This window comes from Fusarium subglutinans (genome assembly GCF_013396075.1).
Source record: "Fusarium subglutinans strain NRRL 66333 chromosome Unknown NRRL66333_c0000005, whole genome shotgun sequence".
NCBI classification, from domain to species: domain Eukaryota; kingdom Fungi; phylum Ascomycota; class Sordariomycetes; order Hypocreales; family Nectriaceae; genus Fusarium; species Fusarium subglutinans.
Window position 1 is genome coordinate 622,620 of NW_023502068.1, and position 18,943 is coordinate 641,562.

The 18,943-nt window shown below is 50.2% G+C and overlaps 5 protein-coding genes across 5 annotated transcripts; 2 read left to right on the forward strand and 3 right to left on the reverse strand.

The window, feature by feature from the left end:
* Positions 1 to 2,858: 2,858 nt before the first annotated feature.
* FSUBG_1237 (GDP GTP exchange factor Rom2p) lies at positions 2,859 to 8,085 on the forward strand (the record flags this gene model as incomplete). The annotated part of the gene is made up of 3 exons (XM_036677150.1): positions 2,859 to 6,344; positions 6,397 to 7,047; positions 7,099 to 8,085. 3 exons carry the CDS (start codon positions 2,859 to 2,861, stop codon positions 8,083 to 8,085), a joined length of 5,124 nt encoding a protein of 1,707 aa, XP_036543405.1.
* Positions 8,086 to 8,903: 818 nt separating this feature from the next.
* Positions 8,904 to 9,668, reverse strand: FSUBG_1238 (FMP43; the record flags this gene model as incomplete). Its single annotated transcript, XM_036677161.1, has 4 exons — positions 8,904 to 9,057; positions 9,117 to 9,253; positions 9,367 to 9,382; positions 9,442 to 9,668. The coding sequence occupies 4 exons, from the start codon at positions 9,666 to 9,668 to the stop codon at positions 8,904 to 8,906; spliced, it is 534 nt and encodes a 177-aa protein (XP_036543406.1).
* A 724-nt stretch (positions 9,669 to 10,392) lies between these two features.
* On the forward strand, positions 10,393 to 10,934 carry FSUBG_1239 (NADH2 dehydrogenase (ubiquinone) chain; the record flags this gene model as incomplete). The annotated part of the gene is made up of 3 exons (XM_036677172.1): positions 10,393 to 10,478; positions 10,651 to 10,757; positions 10,843 to 10,934. 3 exons carry the CDS (start codon positions 10,393 to 10,395, stop codon positions 10,932 to 10,934), a joined length of 285 nt encoding a protein of 94 aa, XP_036543407.1.
* Positions 10,935 to 11,577: 643 nt separating this feature from the next.
* FSUBG_1240 (uncharacterized protein) lies at positions 11,578 to 16,638 on the reverse strand (the record flags this gene model as incomplete). Its single annotated transcript, XM_036677184.1, has 4 exons — positions 11,578 to 14,128; positions 14,188 to 15,121; positions 15,173 to 15,748; positions 15,804 to 16,638. 4 exons carry the CDS (start codon positions 16,636 to 16,638, stop codon positions 11,578 to 11,580), a joined length of 4,896 nt encoding a protein of 1,631 aa, XP_036543408.1.
* Positions 16,639 to 17,951: 1,313 nt separating this feature from the next.
* On the reverse strand, positions 17,952 to 18,476 carry FSUBG_1241 (thioredoxin-like fold; the record flags this gene model as incomplete). Its single annotated transcript, XM_036677195.1, has 3 exons — positions 17,952 to 18,032; positions 18,087 to 18,413; positions 18,465 to 18,476. The coding sequence occupies 3 exons, from the start codon at positions 18,474 to 18,476 to the stop codon at positions 17,952 to 17,954; spliced, it is 420 nt and encodes a 139-aa protein (XP_036543409.1).
* Between the last annotated feature and the right edge of the window lie 467 nt (positions 18,477 to 18,943).

The window sequence follows — 18,943 nt, forward strand, 5'->3', positions numbered from 1 at the left end:
GCGCTGTCTCATGTTTAAAATTTAAAGATATCTTGAACATCGATTCAACAGCCTCATTGTACCAAAACAGATCCGGACTGAATGCCCGAACGGTGCCGTAAATAGTGGGGCAGATGCCGAAGCCCATCGCCGTGATTCGACTTCGGAGCTGAAGTTAAATAACTACCTAAGCAATGGGCATGATAAAAGGACGAACTACCTAGTTTCCTGCGTAAAATACCACAGTAGTATCTTTTTATCGGTCCTTTCAGGCTTAACAACAACATATATTACCATTGAGATGAAGTCAGCCTAGCAACTTCAAACTCTCATGACCCGACAGTCAGTTGTGTTCCTACGTTCACGTTCACGGCTTGGCTTGGCTTGCTCATAGGCATACGATACGTCAGATTTGGTGATTCTAACGGGCCTTACGGTGTGCCCAATTACTGTTGGCCATGACTGTTTTCTTGAACAAAAAAACGCTGTCTATAAGTGGGGAGAAGACAGCATGGGTGCTGTGGATTGAGCGAGATGAAGTTGGCTTGGTAGGGGGTAATTATCTGCATTTCCGAGGTAGTTAGGTACCTAGTTAGCAACCCAATTTTCAGGGTCCTTACAGATGGTAAAATACACAAAATGCGATATTGGATGAGCTGTCTTGTAGGGCTGTGGCTTTGAGCGGCTGACATGCTTCGTTCGGCCTGGTCGTAACACGTCGAGATGACATGCCGAAACCCAGCACATGCAGTCAGATGAGTAGGACATTCATCATAGGAATGTCACCATGGATCAGCCCTATCGTTTTGTCAATGGGAGCAATGTCTTGGGTTATTGCGATTGGTGGGGGGATCCTTGACCACGGGGTAGAGTCATTCACATGTATTTGTTTACCAGATTGAATCAGGGTTCACCAGCCGCTCCTGTTTTTATTACAGACTCCCGGGTAGATCAGACTTAACAATACAGAGTAGACAAAGCATAATTGATACAAAAGATTCAGTTCAAACGGCCTTGAGCGAGTGAGTACAAACAAAGTAGTACTAGGCTGCTTCACAACTGAACGTATTGAATGTCGGATATCAGACTCAAATTGAGATACGCATTCCTTGGCCAATGAATGGTATTCCCGTACCGAGGTGAGAGTTCCTAACTTAGTACTTGTCAAACAAAATACGAAGAGCCGGGAGACAATATCCTTATTATTGCGCCATCCGTGACGTACGGTGGAAGTAAGGTAGCTCCCGCTAATCTGACAGCGAGGCCGCCCAGTAACTTTACCAATACTAAATGGAACCCCCCACATTAAACTTGCGATCCAATCATGGCTCTTGAAATGCTGTGTTTTGCACCGCCGCGATCAAACACAATGATCGTTTGTAACTTTTGATCCGTACTCATTAGCTACTAATCAAGGATGTAAAACATCATTGGCCACTGACGCCCGAAACACTAGGTCATGGCCCAGAGCAGGAGCCTGTGACCCAGGCCATCTATGATGTGGTCGCACCATCAAGTCTCATGGGTAAATTCGAACAACAAGGTTACTGCGTAGTACTTTTAATGGCCAAAAACCGAGTTCAAAAGATCTCCAGGGTTCCCCAGGCGATAATTAAACACTGTGGAGTGTGTTTGTCTGTACCCGGGCACTGAATGCTTGCTTCAGTATCACAATAGGCAAGGTAAGCAGCTTCTTGGCCGCTGGGGCTATAGGTAGACGTAGATTAACTTTTGTATCATTGATTGTGGCTTATACTGACTGTAACATCATCTCAAGGCGTTTCCGAGGATAGGTAGTCCATGAATGGTTGGGATGTGTTGGAAGGTTGGATAGGTACCTACGGATAGGTAGGTAGCAATGACATGGGGAAGCTTCGGAGCCTGATTGATCTTCAGTGACGTCTCATTAGTTTACCTTAGTTTGGGTTATTCCAATCTCACCTCAAGCCTACCTACCTAGTACTTACCTATGCATACTCCGTCTCTGCTCTCCTCCGTCGGATACAGTCCCCTTCTCTTGGGTTTAATCACCTTGTCTTATTCTTTCCCTTGTCACTCGCTAAACCCTGCCTTTGCACCAACCAAATTTTGACAGCTGAGGGCGAGACTGTTTTATTATCGTTCTTCTCGTCATCTCTAGACTACGGTCTCCAGTCTCCAGTCTCACACCGCAGGACACAAGGCTTTACATATTGTTCTGTTCTCTACCTTCTTAGCTACTGTGTAGTCCAGGCCCAAATTTAGGACCCGACAAACAGACAGACAGATACTTCAAGTGGAGGAGGACTCAGGACCCTCCTTGCCTAGGTAGACCAGACTACGCTGTCAGTTCAGTTCAGTCCTGTTCTGTCCTGTCCTGTCCTGTCCTGTCCTGTCCTGTCCTGTCCTGTCACTGTCTGAGTAAGAGGGGCTTTCGCTCTAGTTAGTTTCGCTTCTCCCTCTCTCTATCTCGCTCAGACAATCCAATCCCAATTCCGCGCCCGCCGCTCTCGAGTCCGCCCATCACACATATCCAGTCCAGTCCAGTCCATCCACATCCATCTCCGACCCAAGATCCGTTTTCTCCGCTGAGCTCATTCGACTCGAGACCTGGACCCGACCCGACCGCCTCCATTTACTTTTGCGCACAACAAATCCGTCGCTCTTTTCCTTGCGTCTTACTCTGTCGGCGACAGCGTCATCTTCAACACCCGCAATTCATTATTATATCCGTCGACGTCCTCGACCCCTCAATGCGACCCGCCCACGCCCATCAACCCTCGCCGTCCTATACGAGGTAGACGCACGAACCGCCAAGCCCAAGTGGCACTCACATTTATTCTCACGACCATTCCCGATTTCCTCGTCACAACTACTCCCAACTACAGTCACCTGCCGCCATGTCTTTTCGCGGCGACGACCAGCGGAGATATGGCCATGTGCCACCCGTGCAGTATCCGGTCGCCGGCCGTGGCCAAGAGTACCAGCAGCAGCAGCCGCAGCAACAGCCGCACTCATCTTACGACGATATTGGACGCCGAGCTAGCTTCAACGGTGGGGACGACGCTGCTTATATTCAACCACCCACCAACCGATCTCCTGCCTTTGGTGGCTCTGGAGAGGATGAGCTCTTCATGAGCAACAATGCGGCGGCCCGGCCTGGCTACGGTTCCACGAACAACGCGCTGTCGGGCTACCAGCACCAGTACCAAGATGTACCCCCCACGCCGACATACTCATACAATCCTCAAAGCTTTGCGCAAACTTCAGGCTTCTCGCGGTCGACGTCCACCAATGCTCTACCATACCGCAACCAGCCCCAGTCTCAGCCCCCCTCGCGCTACGCCTCGAATGCCAGCTCCTACACACCGCAGGCTTACGACCCTTCTGCTTATGCAAGCGCCAACGTCCCACAACGACAAGCTTCCTACCAAGGATACAATACGTATGGCCAGTCATATGGGTCGCAAACATCCCCTGGCTTCAATCAATCCACAGGAAGTTATCCCCAATCGCTGGCTTCTCCTGCTTTATCGTCTGGGTTTGAGCAGCCGTTGCGGAGCCCCTCACTCAATGCCTCGCCTGGCGCAGCACAGACCTCGGCATATGACCAGTCTTATAGCCAATACCCAGGCCAATTGTCTAATGGGGGAGGATCTTTCTCAAGCGCTTCACAGCCTCCATATCCTACGGCGACGCAAATGCCAGTCGGGCCGTATTACTCACCGAATGAGCATAATTCACTATATAATAGAGGGTCCCATTCAAATTCACAAGCCTCGCCTATGGGATCACCCGCGAACCCTGGATCAACATCACCCGGACTGCAACGGCACCCAACGAATGCACCCTTGCCAAGTCGTCCTGTCGACGATGAGCTCTCCTGGAGTGCCGGACATGAACGCATTACGAGTGACAACCTTATGCAAGAGTTGGAGCTAGAATTGGGCGGTTCTGGACAAGGCTACCGTCCGCTTCCTGAGCCTGAGAATGGCCATTATGATGACGATATTCGTGGCCAGCGATTGCAACGTTTTGACTCAGGTGCCACTACGATTCCTAACAATGCTAGCCGAACGACATCCACGCGAACTGGTCAGACAGCTTATGAGCCTGAAGAAGATGATGACGCATATGGAGAGGCTGGTCTGATGGCTATGCGGCAAGCTGAGCTTGACGAACAACGCTTCAGTACCGGCTTCGGATATACGGACATGCCTGCTATGCCAGAACCCTCTCCCGAGCCCGCTCCTATGAACTCGTTGCCAACGAAGGCGTTGCATACTCACCCTGAAGAGCAAGGCCACAGCAGCGACAGTGATTTTGCTGGTGTAGACTTGGGAATGCTAGGAGGTGGATTTGGTGGTAATTTGACATACGGCGGGGATGTTGGATCTCCACCCGCCTCATCCGGCCAAGATACTGGTCGACCCCTGCCCACGCCAGGCTATTTCAACCGTGCATATGATCAAGGGGAAAGTGTGCCTGCGTTCAAGACGGCAGAAATAGACTACGGCGGTACAGGAGGCTTGCAGCCACCAACACAACATCGGCTGAGCTTTGACGAGGAGGATGAACGAGTATCACTGCGGTCTCGACAGAGCGGAACGGAGTCCCCTAGTAAGGACGAACTGCAAGATCTGTTCTACCATCCGGGGCTATCAAACCGACCCCTCCCAGCTATCCCAGGGCCAGGATCCGATAGCAGCTCGATGCTCTCGGTTCAGACCAACAACCGACAGCAATACCAACACGCATACTCGCGTAGTACCGATTCGCGATTTGGTGCGCCGGACAACCCTGAAGCTTACTATACGGGCAATCAAGCTTACAACCTGCAACCCGAACGATCCATCTCTTTGGCTGGGCATAGCCACACACCTCAGGTGCAAACACCTACTCGATCCAGGACTGATGCTGCCGAGGAAAGGAGGAAACTCGCCAGGCATGGCCATCAGCAAGCGCCATCGAATCAATCTTTCCCGGAATACGAGACTCCTGCTGGCTCGATAGCGGCCTTTGACGGAATCACACTACCAAGCGGCCGAAAGAAGAAGTTCATCCCTTCCAAGCTTAATGCCTCTGATTTCCGCAGATGCACTGAGCCATGGGCGCTCAGCGGTCTTGAAAATTGGATTCGTGAGATGGGAGAAGGTGAGATGGATCTAAGGACCAAGACGATCGAGGAGGCTTTGATCAACCTCTTCACTGGCAAGATACCCATGATGAATGTGGCAGATGCCGAAGTTCTTAGCACACATGTAGTTACGTTGATGCTGGAGCGAGGTGTGCTTGTACCCGATGAAGAATGGGTCAAATTTGGAAACGGCCGCATCTCTGGAGTTTTGTGGCAACTGACCGGTTCTGGATGCTATGCTCCCAAGGTCCACGACGAGGAGATTGGTGGCCGGTGCTACTCTCATCACTGCACTCGTACTATCAAGAAGGTTGACTTGGAGGAGCTCGCCCAGGACTCTCAACCTGCAGACGAGTGGCACGTCTTTTATGGTCTTACCAAGGCCGACTGGGAATCAAAGCCCAAGAAGGAGGTCGAGCGCCAGAACATTTTACACGAAATTGTTACTGGCGAGGAAAACTACATCAAGCAGTTAGATATCTTCCGCAGGTATTACAGGGATCAGCTTCGGGCCATGCAACCCCCTGTCCTGAAGCCCGAGAAGCGAGACAAGTTTTTGCATACAGTGTTTGGAAAGCTTGACCTGGTCCAGGCAATCAACAAGGACCATCTTTTGTCGCAGCTCAAGTATCGGCAACAAGAGCAGGGTCCTTGGATCATTGGATTCAGCGATCTGTTCCGAGAATGGATTCGCAAGGCCAAATCAGTCTACATCGAGTATGCTTCGGCTTACCCCAACGCGGTCTATCAGGTTCGAAGAGAGGCCGATCGCAATATTCTCTTCAAGCGATTCTTGGACGACATGCAGAAGCAAAAGGTGTCTTCGAAGCAAGATTGGACACATTACTTGATCGCGCCTATTCAGCGCCTTCAGCGTTACTCCCTTCTACTCGACAGTGTCGAGAAAAAGATGCCAACAGACAGCGAGGAAAAGACGAACTTGGCCAAGGCCATCGCGGAAATCCGACAAGTCACTCTCGAGTCGGACCTCAAGGTCGAAGAGCAAAACAAGAGAGTAGAAATGATGGAACTGAACAGAATGCTTGTGCTGCGGCCAGGTTTCCATTCTGTTTTGAATCTCGACCATCTTGGCCGTGAGTTGATCTTCCAAGGTGACCTACAAAGAATGGGATCAAAGGGAGTTAGATGGGTCGACACACATGCTTTGCTATTCGATCACTACATGATCCTGGCCAAGACAGTGACTCCCAAGGAGGGCAAGGACAAGAAGTATGATGTTTCCAAAGAGGTACGTGAAAATTTACTGCACAGCTTGTGAAACCGCATCTAACTAGGCGTAGCCCATCCCCATGCCTCTCCTGTTTCCTGAGAGCATCAACGACGAACCAGTTCAGAAACAAAAGGGCATCACTGCTCCATTGGGAAGAACTACGGCAGCGGCCGCCTCCAGCACTCAACTCAACAAGGTCAGTAGCAACACTAGTAGACCTGGTCTGGAGCACGCAGCGACAAACTCGTCTATGGCCTCCGGTACACCAACCGGCTCGAACGACGCGGAAGGAAAGATACTGTATCCGTTCAAGGTCAAGCATCTTGGTCACGAGGTTTATACTCTGTATGCATCGTCAGCCAAGGATCGTGCCGACTGGTGCAACATGATTATCGAAACCAAGACAAGGCACGCCAAGGCACTCTTCTCTCAAAATGCTGAGCCATTCAGGCTGCGGGTTCTCGCGGATGCAGCTTTCCATTACGACACCGCCTCTATGTACGCAAGGTTCCCGAGCGTTGCAGTCAAGGGCACTCCTCTTGACCGGGCAATTCACGAGTTGGAGAGCGTGCTGGGACCGGCTCAGGGCGTCGCCCCTGTATGCCGTGCTCAGGTCAACTGCGCTACCAGCTTCACTGCTTTTGGCAAGTCTGTTATCGCGATCGGAACTGATTACGGAGTTTATATCTCGGAGCCATCAAATCCTCGCGGATGGCAGAGAGTATGTGGTCCCCTTTTCTTCAATCTGATGTAGCTAACAGTTTCACTGCAGACGGTCCAAGCAACTCGCGTCACTCAAATTGCTGTCCTTGAGGAGTTTTCTGTATGCGTGCTCATTGCCGACAAGAACCTCATTTCATATCCTCTAGATGTGATCGCTCCAGTATCTGACTTCTCAGCCCCTGTCAACGATAACCCTCGACGGGCACCACAGAGGCTTGCCAAAGACGTCACCTACTTTGCCACAGCTAAGATGAAGGACAGAATGCTCCTGTTCTACAAGCGAAAAGAAGGTCTGCATACATCATTCAAGGTTCTCGAGCCTATCTTCCAGAAATCGACCGAGAAGAAGTCCCGGCTCTTTGGCGGACGAAAGACTGGTGGTGGAGGATGCGCGGAGACATTCCGCGACTTTGACGAATTCTTCTTCCCAACTGAGTGCTATTCCCTCAGTCTGTTCCAAACATATATTGCAGTTGCGACGGCGAAGGGAGTCGAGATGCTCACCCTGGATAAGAAGCAGCCTATGTCTATTCCCGACCTTAAGGCGCCTGCAATTGCCAACATTGCCAGCCGCATCCGAGATCAGAAGCCGCTCGGCATGTTCAGGCTGAACGAGAACGAATTCATCGTGACATATGAGGACTGCGCCGTATACGTGGACAAACACGGTGATGTCAGCCGCACGCTGATCATGGAGTACACTGGCAAACAGAAGAAGGCCCGCGGTGCAACCATGTACGGGCAGTATCTGCTCCTCTTCAACGAGGACTATGTTGAGGTGCGCAACGCGGAGAACGGACGGTTGCGCCAAATCATCGCCGGTCGAGACGTGCGCGTGCTCGATCTCGGCGTCCGTGGACCGACTGGCCGAAGCACATTGAATCCGCAGGCACACAGTAACGGATATATGCAGTCGACAAGCGCCGGTAGCGAAGGGTCAAAGGGCACCGTCAAGATTGCCATGGCCCATCCGGAGCTCCCAGGTCGACAGATCGTTTTGGAGATGCTTTTGAACGACGGACACACGGAGAAATGAGGGGAAGCGAATGATTGATAATGGTTACGATGATGAGCATCTCTGGAGACTTAGTACCCACCCGGCGTGGGCACAAGATCTTGAAATATGAATGACTTGAGACCATGAGATGAACAATCAAATTGACGGGCTGTTTTAGAAGAAAGGGAGGGAGGGGGAGGGCTTATCTTTTCTTTGAGTCTGTACATGTACATGTCGGCACTGGTCTGATTCCTCACTTGACGCTCCGTGGCCCAGCAGCCAGCTAATGATTGGATGGATGGATGGCTGGGGCTATCTATGGCCAAGGGAAATATTTGTGGCAGGGCGTTCATAGGTGGTGTATAAGAAGTTGCTGGTGTTGTGAATGCCATCATGAATGATACCTAAAGAACAGTTTAGAGAGATATCTATAGTGGATTTGGATTATAATGACAATCAAGGTCACTACTGGCTGTTGCATAGCTGGTACGATATACCTACCTAGATAGCCACTGTGTGGTTTGATATTCACTCAAGTTGCGATATGGCCATATCTTGTACCTGTTTGCTTGTTTGTTGAACCCAACCCTTGCTCAATTTTACATGCTGACTATATGTTGTGGTAATCTACCATGTAAAAAGTGAAAAGCTATTCCTGAGCTCCCCTGACTCTGAAATGGCTTTGCGATACCCTCCTTTTCAAAGCAATAAATAAATGCGACCATATGCGACCCACGCCGTTCGGAACCAGTCCCTCTGTAAGGAGTAATCGACTGTGGCATTACAAATCGTGAGATATGTCGGAGTGAAGGCCGCCCCTTTCGACAATTGTCTAACCTGCCTATGCTTGATTGCATTTAAGGCTTGGCCTCCTGGATGGTCTCCTTGGCGTCGGCCTTGATGTCCTCGACGACACCCTCAAGGCTCTTCTTCTTTGCTGACTCGTAGCTGAGGATTCGGGTGATCTGGACGAGTCCGACCATTCCGAGGAAGAAGTTGACAGCGGCCAGGCTAAGATAGAGCTGTTAGCTTGAGTGTGTATTATATTATATAGCGGATCTTAAGCGTACAGGTAGTTCTTAGGCTTGATGATGAGGCACCATCGAGTCCAGATGATACCGGTGCAGGTGAGAGCGAGGTTCTGGGTGAAGGAGAGCTTCTCGGCGGGACGAGCGAAGTCGGAGATACCGGCAAGGACAAGAGCCCACTGTGAATGACAAACAAAGTCAGCGGTTGCGATTACATCGGGTTTCTTTTTTTTTTTTGGCGTGATGAAATTGAGGTTTGAGCGCAGTTGCATCCGCAAGGTAGTCAACGAACCTTCATGACAGGAGCCCTACAACCACGCATATTAGCATTCTGTGTCACAATCACTTGTTCTGGACTTGTCCTCACCAGAAATGCACAGTCTTGAAGCCGACCTCGCTCTCCATCATGCGCTTGAACCAGCTCTGCTGCTGCTGCTGAGCGCCATCGGTGCTCTGCCATCGACGGCCGCTGCCCTGGTAGAAGTTCTGTCGGAATGTTTGCTGACGGAAAGCCTGTCGAGCGGGCGCGGCGAGGGTAGCCTGACGGAAGAGGGGGCGCGAGGCGCGGAAGATGGTGTTCGCGGAGGAGGCCATGACTGCTATGCGATTGTCAGTGCTAATATCAATCAATATTAAATATGACATGCAATATCAGGAATCAATATAGTTTGCGCGCAAATCGAGACATTCTGCGACCGCATAGAAAAATATAAATGACACAATTGAATCCGCAATCAAACAGTCAACAGCAACTTACACGTTGATTTCTTAGTGGAGGGGAGATTGGTTCAACAGAGAGAGGTTGTGGTCCAAAAGATGAGGTTCAACGTCGGCGAAAGAAGCTTTGAGACGTTGGGGCAAGGGTGGTCGGTCACTGTCGCCCCGAGATAGCAGGTACGGATACTGCTGCGGTCGGTGGATTTAGCACACCATCCACTAAATCCATCACTGCACGGCGCCCGGAAACCGGAGTTATCGTGCGTCCGGGGTTTACTCTCACAACGAATACTTTGCTTGGGGTGGGTTGGGGGGAAAGCTGTCAGCGGCACCGGAGGCTGTGCATAACTGAATTATACACACACACACTAACCTAAAACTCCATCAATTGGCTCCTTTATGCAAGTTATACGTACATAACTTTTGTACCGCCTTTCCAGTTTATTCCACCCGAGCTTCATTGAGGAACCTACCTGGTTACCCTACGAAAGGATCCCTTGCCAACCACAAGCTAGCAATTACTTAGCACTTCAAGGCCGACCCGACTCCATCGCTTTTGCTTTACCTAACGAACGACTCAACCACGTCATTTCGCTTCATAATGTCGGCAAAGTACGCTTTCACCAAGTCTCTCCGCGAGGTGCGATTCCTCTTCTGCCAGACTTCGGAGCAGAGCGCGGCTCTTCGGTACGTCTGAGAACCATACTATGCTCCCCAACGACAACGACAACGACAACAACAATCGGCATGATACTGACCCAATTGGGCGCACTGGAGGACACGAGTGATCGAACGACATTGCACATGGACGGTAGAGCTTGAGGAGTCATTGAACTGATTGTTTCTTGCGTCGATATAGATCATTCATTACCCGATCGTACCCTACCATGAAGCGCAACAACCCCAACACTCCCATCCTGATCCGAGAGGCCGCTGGCACCCAACCCAAGGTCTTTGCCCGATATGGTTCGTATTCTATATCGCTAGAAGCCCTCGGGAATACTGGAGCGATAACATCGAAACCACGGCAGTACTGACATGCTCAAAACAGACCGAGGTGTCGAGAAGTCACAGATCCTCGAGGGTCTCTCTGACAAGGAGATTGAGGAGACCGTCACTGGCTTGGTCAAGGCTGATCAATAGAATCACGAGTATCGCTTGATCAATATTTGCGAAAACAAAGAGAAGCTATAGGGAGAGACCTCGAGCTCGGGCACCACGACGATGAAATGTAATGTACATAAGGGTCAAATCAGCATGCGACAAGAGAGCATTGTACTACTACGAAGCCCATCCACCCATCCATCCATCATCTTGATTACCGACCTCCTTGTAGCTGCTTCACGGCCTCGTTCCTCACTCCCGGGGTCATATTGTTCTCCAGTTGTCAAGACTTCGAGCTACATATAAGCTTCCGGGCTTGGAATATTAATGTAGCAGCACTTCACCATTATCGAGAAACATCTCTGTACTCACGGTACTATATTACACCTGGCATAAATCGCACTTTTTTTTAATCCCCTGACCTGAGACCATCGTGACTTGCTTAACAACAGACCAGATATCGCAAACTATGTCAATGGACAATCCAACTTGTCCATGCCCAATGCAAGCCCTTGAAATCCACTACCCTGTCCTTTATTCATCCTTTTTCCATTTCACTTCTACTGATTCGATGTCAAGTAGAGCGAAAGGTGCTGACCGGAATAGATTCACTAGCCATTTCTCGATTCATGTCTGCTCAGTCCTCCCTTTTCCTCCTGCTATGTCTCAGTCACGTCACAATCTAGTTCTTTGTGACAGGAGATCCTTGTCCGAGCCCACCGTCATCTTGGGTAGATTTTGTCTTTCCACCCCAAATCAAAGGTGTCTGTGGCTTGGACTGTGCCCGCTCCCGAGAGGCTGGAAGTGAGGGCCAGTCATCGTCGATCAGGCCGGGCTTCTTGACTTTCCCTCCTTGATTCTCCGGGGTTTGAGGCATCTCTTGAGCTTTCTCGACCTTTACCTCAGCCTTGTCGGCCTTGTCGGCCTTGGCACTCACCGTCACAGCCCTCTCCTTACCTTTGCCACGTTTCGAGCTTTTTGCCGGAGTCTTCTTTCCCTCTCCTTGATGAGTAGGCCCTTTTTCCTTTCTGGGAGTTCCTTTCTGGAGCGCTTCTGAGATGGCTCGACGGCGTTTGGGGGTCTGGCTGGTTGCGGCGGATGGGAGTTTCTCATCCTGAAGAGATGTCTCGCATGCATCATCGTGCCCGGTCTTGGGAACCTCCCGGATCAGTTCATCTGTTTGGTCATGCTTGACTGCTGATTCATTCACTGTGCCACTGCTTGGTACTTCACCGCCGCTACAATTGGCAACTGGTACTTTACTGAGAGACGCTGTTCTCGATGGAGATACAAACTCTTGGGCCTCCGGATTGAGGCGGCTCCTTGCGCCATTTCCATGATCATGCAAGTTCAGCGAGTCCTCAGATTCGGGGAGGCTCTGGCATTGGAAAGCAAAATCGGTCGAAGGAGGTGGCGCTTGAGCACCGAATTGTTCTCCTGCAAGCATTGAGCTAGGAATCATAGGGCGAGGTCGACGTTGCTTGCCAAAGCGAAGTGAGCCTCCTCTACCCATTCTGAATCCCCGACGACCGCGTTCGTCCTCATCAGGGGAATCTGATTCGTCATATGGAGGTTGAGGCTGAGGCTGGTGCTGGTGTTGAGCCATTTCGTGCTTATTCCCATGCTTCTTACTTCGCTTAGCAGATCCAGATACAGAAGGCTGCTCAGGTTCATCGTGGTGTCGCTTGATAAGCGAGGATGAACCCGATTCCTGACTTCCGATATGGCCTCCGTGGTGTGTATTAGACCCCAGCCCTCCGCTGTTACGATGCATGTGCTGAGGTACCATGTAGCTGGGTCGAGGAGAAGACGGCGGCTCATTTTGTTGAAAAGCGTGACTGGATTCGTTGCTCGTGGGCGCCGTGTTCTTCGCTTTCTTTTTCTTAGCCTTCTTCGCATTCTTTCCTTTTCCTCTTGGTAGCATGCCTGAAGTATGCTCTTGCTCGATTGATTGTTCAACCCTGGATACGACATTGTCGGTCACGGGAGAGGTTGCAGGCATCTCAGATGGCTTTGTTTCATCTAGAGTGATTCCCTGTGGTTCTGTAGCATCTTCTTTCGGTGACCTGGTGGAGTGAGCAGCAGAAGAGCTTTTTGGCGCCTGCGGCAACAAGAACCTAGATTCGGGGTTCTCGAGCATAGATGGCTCGTAAACATCGCTGATGCTTGGAGCAGAGATAGGATTCTGCCCTGAGATAGGCAACTGCAGCTGTTTAGCATTAGGTTCGCGATTGTCACTCTTTTCAACCCCAGAGCTGCTGCCACACTCGATGGCAATGCTGACGGGGTTCATTGGAGTAACTGAGCGAGGCCCATGGAGAGTCAGAGGCATAGGAATTTTAGCCCATGCTCGTTTTCTCTCTTTGATCTCATTCTTAGAAAAGAGGCTTGGTGCACGACTGTGATTGCTCTTGCTACCAGTTGACTCAGACAGTTGTTCGGCTTGATGGCCAGATGTCATCTGTGTTACTACCGGGCTTTCAAGCGCCTTAATGGGCATCTCATTCTGGTTCTGTGCTGCTGCATCGATACCCGCAAGCCCTTCTGCTGTTTCGTTTGGCTTTGTTGGGGTTCCTTGGGAGGAAAGGGAATTCTTTGAAGGAGTGCTGGGCAAGGAAACTCGAGCTTTGATCCCAGTGTACTTGCTTATGTCACTTCGCGGACTACCCGGATCATCTTGATCAAGATGATGGATTTCATCCAAAGCTTCCTCAGACGGGGGTTTAGTCTGTAATATCTCAGGAGGGGATGCGTTTTCCTGCGCCTTCTGCACGGAAGGAGGGACAATTTGCCTTGGATCAAGAGTCGGTTGTCCAGGGAGGAGTGTCTGTATTCCGGGTCCGGGCTGCACAGTTGTAGATGGGATACTACAGGCTGGAGGTTGTACAAACCCAGACACAGAGCGTTGCCCTCCATTGGGTTGCCAGAAATGATTGTTATGTGCTTGCCCAGGGTTGACTACAGCCGGATGAATGACGCCTGGCATCATGTGAGGAACTGCGGCAGTACTCGTCGTATTGCCTGGCATCGATAGGCCGAAAGGATAAGGAGAGAATGGGGGAGCGGTAGAGTTCTGACCAGAAACTCGACCTGGGAGTGGTCGAGTTGGTGCTTGCTCCAAGAGAGTCCATTTTGATCGCAACGCAGGGGAGAATATGACAGATATGCCTTGCTCAGGCATGTTACCGCCGCCAATAGTCAGTGCTTCACCAACTGACGAGGAGTTTGCAAACCTAATTTTTGTTAGTTGATCATTGGGTTCAACATGAATTCATAGCGAGTCACGACTTACCGGGCAATAAAACGTCCCGGTTCTTTCGAGGCGATCGGGAACACGTCTTCCACATGTCCATATCTCTCAGCCAGACCAAACTTGAGCCGTGCGAGCATGTCTGGCCCAGTAATTCCTTGATAGCCTTGGACAATGATGTACACAGAGCGGTCACGAGAATCGCAGGTCGGGCAAGAGCAAGGTACATAATCTTTGATCGTCAAACCATCCTGAACGTTCTGGCAAGTAACTTCATCCCGACGCCATTGATCTTTCCATGGTGCTTCGTCGCGCCTCTTCTGGTTGAAGTCGGGGCCGGTATGAGGTTGCGCGACAGGCGCAGTTGCGTTTCGCTGGTTGTGACCGCGGCGGCTTTTGCGACAACCTCCGCGATGGAAACCTCCACGACCCAATCCAGCATTCCCACTGTTGTTTTTCTCCTGGATTTGGTGGGACCATCGGCCATCATTCGAATCGAAACGATCGCTTCGAGAAGAGTTGCTTGTATTTCTACCACGACCATTGAATGAACCCCTCTGGGGTGGCTGTGACTGCTGAACTGATGGAAATCCATGTTCAAATCCATTCTGCGTGGGAAAATTCTGTTGGGGAGGTAAAGAATAGTTTCCTTGAGTGGCAGGGCTAAAAGTTTCTGCTGAGTAAAAGGTCGCCATGGGAGGAGCCTGCATCGCGAATTGCCCAGAAAGTCTCACATCTTCAGGGGGTTCAGTACTCATCGCCCTGTTTTGAAAGCCTGCATCAGGTTCTTGCATCTGACTGAATGTACCCATGGTCCCAGGATACTTCATTTCTTTCTGACCGTGGGCCCCTGGCTCATCATAACCTCGGTTTGGTCGCTGGTTCTTGGGTCTGTCATTGGTGCTCAACCGCAACTCTACATCTCTGATGATGTTTCCAGTGATATGGTCCTTTGAACGACTCGAAGTAGCCTCGGCTAGTTGCTAATTGGTCTTCTGGCTATCGGTCGGAGGCCTCTGGTTTGTACCCTGTTTGGTATTTGCAACACCTTTTGTAGGACTAGCAAGACTTGAGTTTCGCATAACTGCTGAGCCCGGCAATGATGCTGTCACCGTGGATTTTTGAGCTCCTCGTGTGGTCCGTGGGTTTTTGCGGCCATGTCTTTTGGCTCTTGTGGGAGTCTCAAAGTCCTCCTGCTCATCCTGTTCCTGGTGCCCGTTGGAAGAGGAAGCGGTCCCCATATCATTTCCCTTACCCTTGGTGTTGGGGGATGGTGTTCGGACTGAAGGGAAAGGCTCTGTGGATTTACTTCTGGCCTGAGTTTTTACCCGAAGACCACCGTGACCGGTAGTGTCATTGGCATGCTTTTGTTCGATCGAGGTCGTATCGTTGTTGCCGTGAACGGAAGGCCCTGCTGCTGCTGCGGATTGGTGGAGCGCTTCTACCGCACTGGGCACACGACATTCAGACCCCCTAAAGTAGTGTTTGCCATCAAGCACCATGACAGGGTGGGCGACTTTCTCTGAAGCCGGGGAGGAATAATGAGGCTGCCATTCTGTTGGCCTTGTAGACAGACCCGAAGGCCCGAGGACGCGTTGGCCTGCTATGAAGGTGTCAGCATAACGGTAGAACCTGATTTGATAGCAAACTTTACATACCTAACCAGTTTTCGAGGTGCCCCTTTTCATAAAACTCCTTGAGGTGATTAGGCTTCATTGCACCTGGTCTCAATTTCTCGGGTGATAGCAATAGAGATCGTCGATGCTCAAGGGCACTCGCGATAAGATGGATGGCATCGTCCGGAAGGCCCTTCATAGCTTCCCAACCGATGACGCCATTGATAGAAAGACCGGTCTCATTACTCTTGATGAGTTTGTCACGGTTTTCGCCGTCATACAGCCAGTGGTCAACCCATTGGCCAACTTCGATGGAAAAGGCATTATGCACGTCGAGGGCGATGGACTGGTTCTCGACAAACAGTTGACTAACAACATTCCAAAGGTTCAAAGCTCCGTAATTGTAAATGTCTTGGGCATCAAAATAGTCCCACAGGCTATCCCAGGAGTCTGGATGCGGCATGTCTTTTATGACCTCCCAGTAGAGCTTGCGGAGTGAGTTGCAAGCAGATTGAACTTCGTCTCCGGACCAAAGGTGAACGCGGCGCTGAGGCAGCAGATGCTCCATGTAACGAAAAGGGTTCGATCCATTACAGGTAGAGAAGACAGCTTTGGCCCCGACTGGAGGGCTGATGTAGAATCCCACAGGGAGGTAGTCTTCGACGTACGTTTGAACAACGCCCCCAGGGCCAGGTGTCTGCAGCATTTTGTAGCAGTTGGGTAGGCCATTGGGGTAGAAGCTGGTGAAGGCTTCGCGCAAGTTAGGTGGCTGGTCTCTGGCATAAGTCCGGTCCGGGTCCAAATTTGGTTGAGGCGGCGGCGATGGCCCGTTGGACATGGAGAAGTCACCCGCTGAAGCGGGTTGAGGTTGAGCCATGATGCTCTGTGTAACAGTCGGTTAGCACATGATGAGACAAGGCGCGCTTCATCTTGAAAACGAAGCAAAAACTTTCATCCCAGTTTCGAAGATCCTTAGGGACCATGAGATGGAAGTATTCACCTCGTCTCGATAAATCACAGTATGCACAAGTAGAGGTGTTCGAGGCTTACCTTGAGGAGTGAAGCGCCCGAGCGTAAAAGAAGGGCAAGTTATGGTTCAGGTTCAGGTATAAAATGAAGGAGATTAATATCAGAAAGAAGGTAGTTCTTTCCTCGAGTCGATCGATGCTCAACGCGCGATGATGCGCCGTGAGGAAGGAAGGAGCAGGGGAGATTTGTCGGTGTTCTCGAGATGAGCGGGAGTGAGGTTTGGGGAGAAAGAAAAGAAAGCAGAGGAAGGGATTTAAGAGAGAAACTGAAAACAAAAGTAAACCCGAACGGGGCGATGATTGTTCTGGCTTTGCCCTTACTGCTGCCGACACTGTCACCGAATAAACATTAAGTGACTGACACTGACAATGTTAGTAACTGGCACGCACTGATACGCACTGGCACAGCTGGCCTGCGCAGACGTGAACTGGTGATCAAAGTCTCTCGCTTGCAAGTATCCATTCGCCAACAATTATTTTATGCCTTTGCAGTGCTTGGGTGCTTGTGACTCGAGGAGTGCAAACTGTCAAAGTCAAACAAAGGTAAGGAAATCTTTCTGAACGGCTTACAGCTTGCTTGCTGCTCGCCTATAATGGAGCGTAACAGACTTTGGTCACAACTAACCTCAGGTTTGCCGGCATTTAGATACTAAGTACCTACTAAGATAATAGCAAGCAAGATTACCTAGTTTTGCTCGAGGTGCTCAACGCATCAACAATGCAGTCGCCCAAGCGTCTTGCAGCTCAACGCGGGTGCTTGCTGATTCTCGCTCCACACAAACGGCCACTCTGTTATATGTAGAATGTGAAATATCTGTCGGAGAACTCGTTTCTTGCTTGGTCCGGGAACAATTGCCTTCGATCAGACGAGGTTAGTGCCAGTGCCCTTTGGTGGCATACGGTTCACGTCTGGTAACTTTGGAGGCCAACTTTGCTATTGTTCACAGTGGGCTTTTTCGTGGATAGAGTGGCAACCACATCAAAGGGAATGTCTTGTGGCATTTCGAAAAGAAAATCGAGCGTTTGTCAACCTACTATCGTCGGCTCAAGATGGGTCACTAACGCAAGCATGCTAATATGGCTGATCGTCAGACGGTATCAATCATTGACTAGTATATACAGAGAGGGGTTATGCGATAGTTCATTGATAGTTTTAGAGATGTTACTTCTGTGCTTTCAGAAGCTTCAGGATCTCAGACTCGTTGTCGCCAGCAATGGCCTTGCCATTGTTCCAATCCACAACCTATACGTATATTAGTCAGTAGGCTTCCATCATGAGATTAAAGAGGCAACGTACCACTGGTCGAACAAAGTTCTCTTTGCTCTCTTTGAACTTCCTGAGAGCCTCCTTCTCGTTATTTGCGCCCTTGATCACGTTGGGGATACCGTTGCTTCCAACATATTCCAGAATTGTCTTCACCTGGTCGTCTGTAGGAGGATCCTCAGTGATGTTGAGCTCAAACTGGTCTCGAATGGGTGCCGTCTGGGCGGAGTGGTCGCTCGCTTGGTCAAGAGTAGCGCCAGAAGTGGCATTGGCAGAGACCTGCTTCAAAAGGTTGGCGACTCTGACGGATGCCGGAGAGCTAGCCTTGTGGAAGACTGTCACGATATCGAGTGTCTTGTGCTATATGTTTGTTAGCAATCAAGTACATCTGATCTTGGCCTCGTAACTTACGAAGCGAAACATTTTGTCCGGTTGTTCCTCAAAAGTTTATGTTCAGAAAACAATTATACAAAGTTCACGATTGTTGATTGAGGTTGACGTCGAAGCTCCGATTCGTTATAGCTCCATGAAGCTTGTCACGCCTTAATGGCTCGGGTCTGCAGGGCCCGTGCATAGACCCCCACCATGACACCCGCTATCTTCCGCCTCCTCATGGAAGACCAGAGATATATGATGGAGGGAACATCCTTGGGACATGTGTGTTTTAATCGCTATTTGCCCTACATCTAGGGTCTTTTGGAATCACTTGTAGACACAACATTAGAAATATTGTACTATTCATTTCAAATATCGGATCTTTATAGCTTCATCGTTAATCTCTGACCATGTTTATTTCAGAGAATAAAGCCCAAATGGGACAGATATAAACCTTTTAGCAATGAGTTATGACCTTATTAAGAATATATTAATCCTTTGCGGGGTCAAAGTTA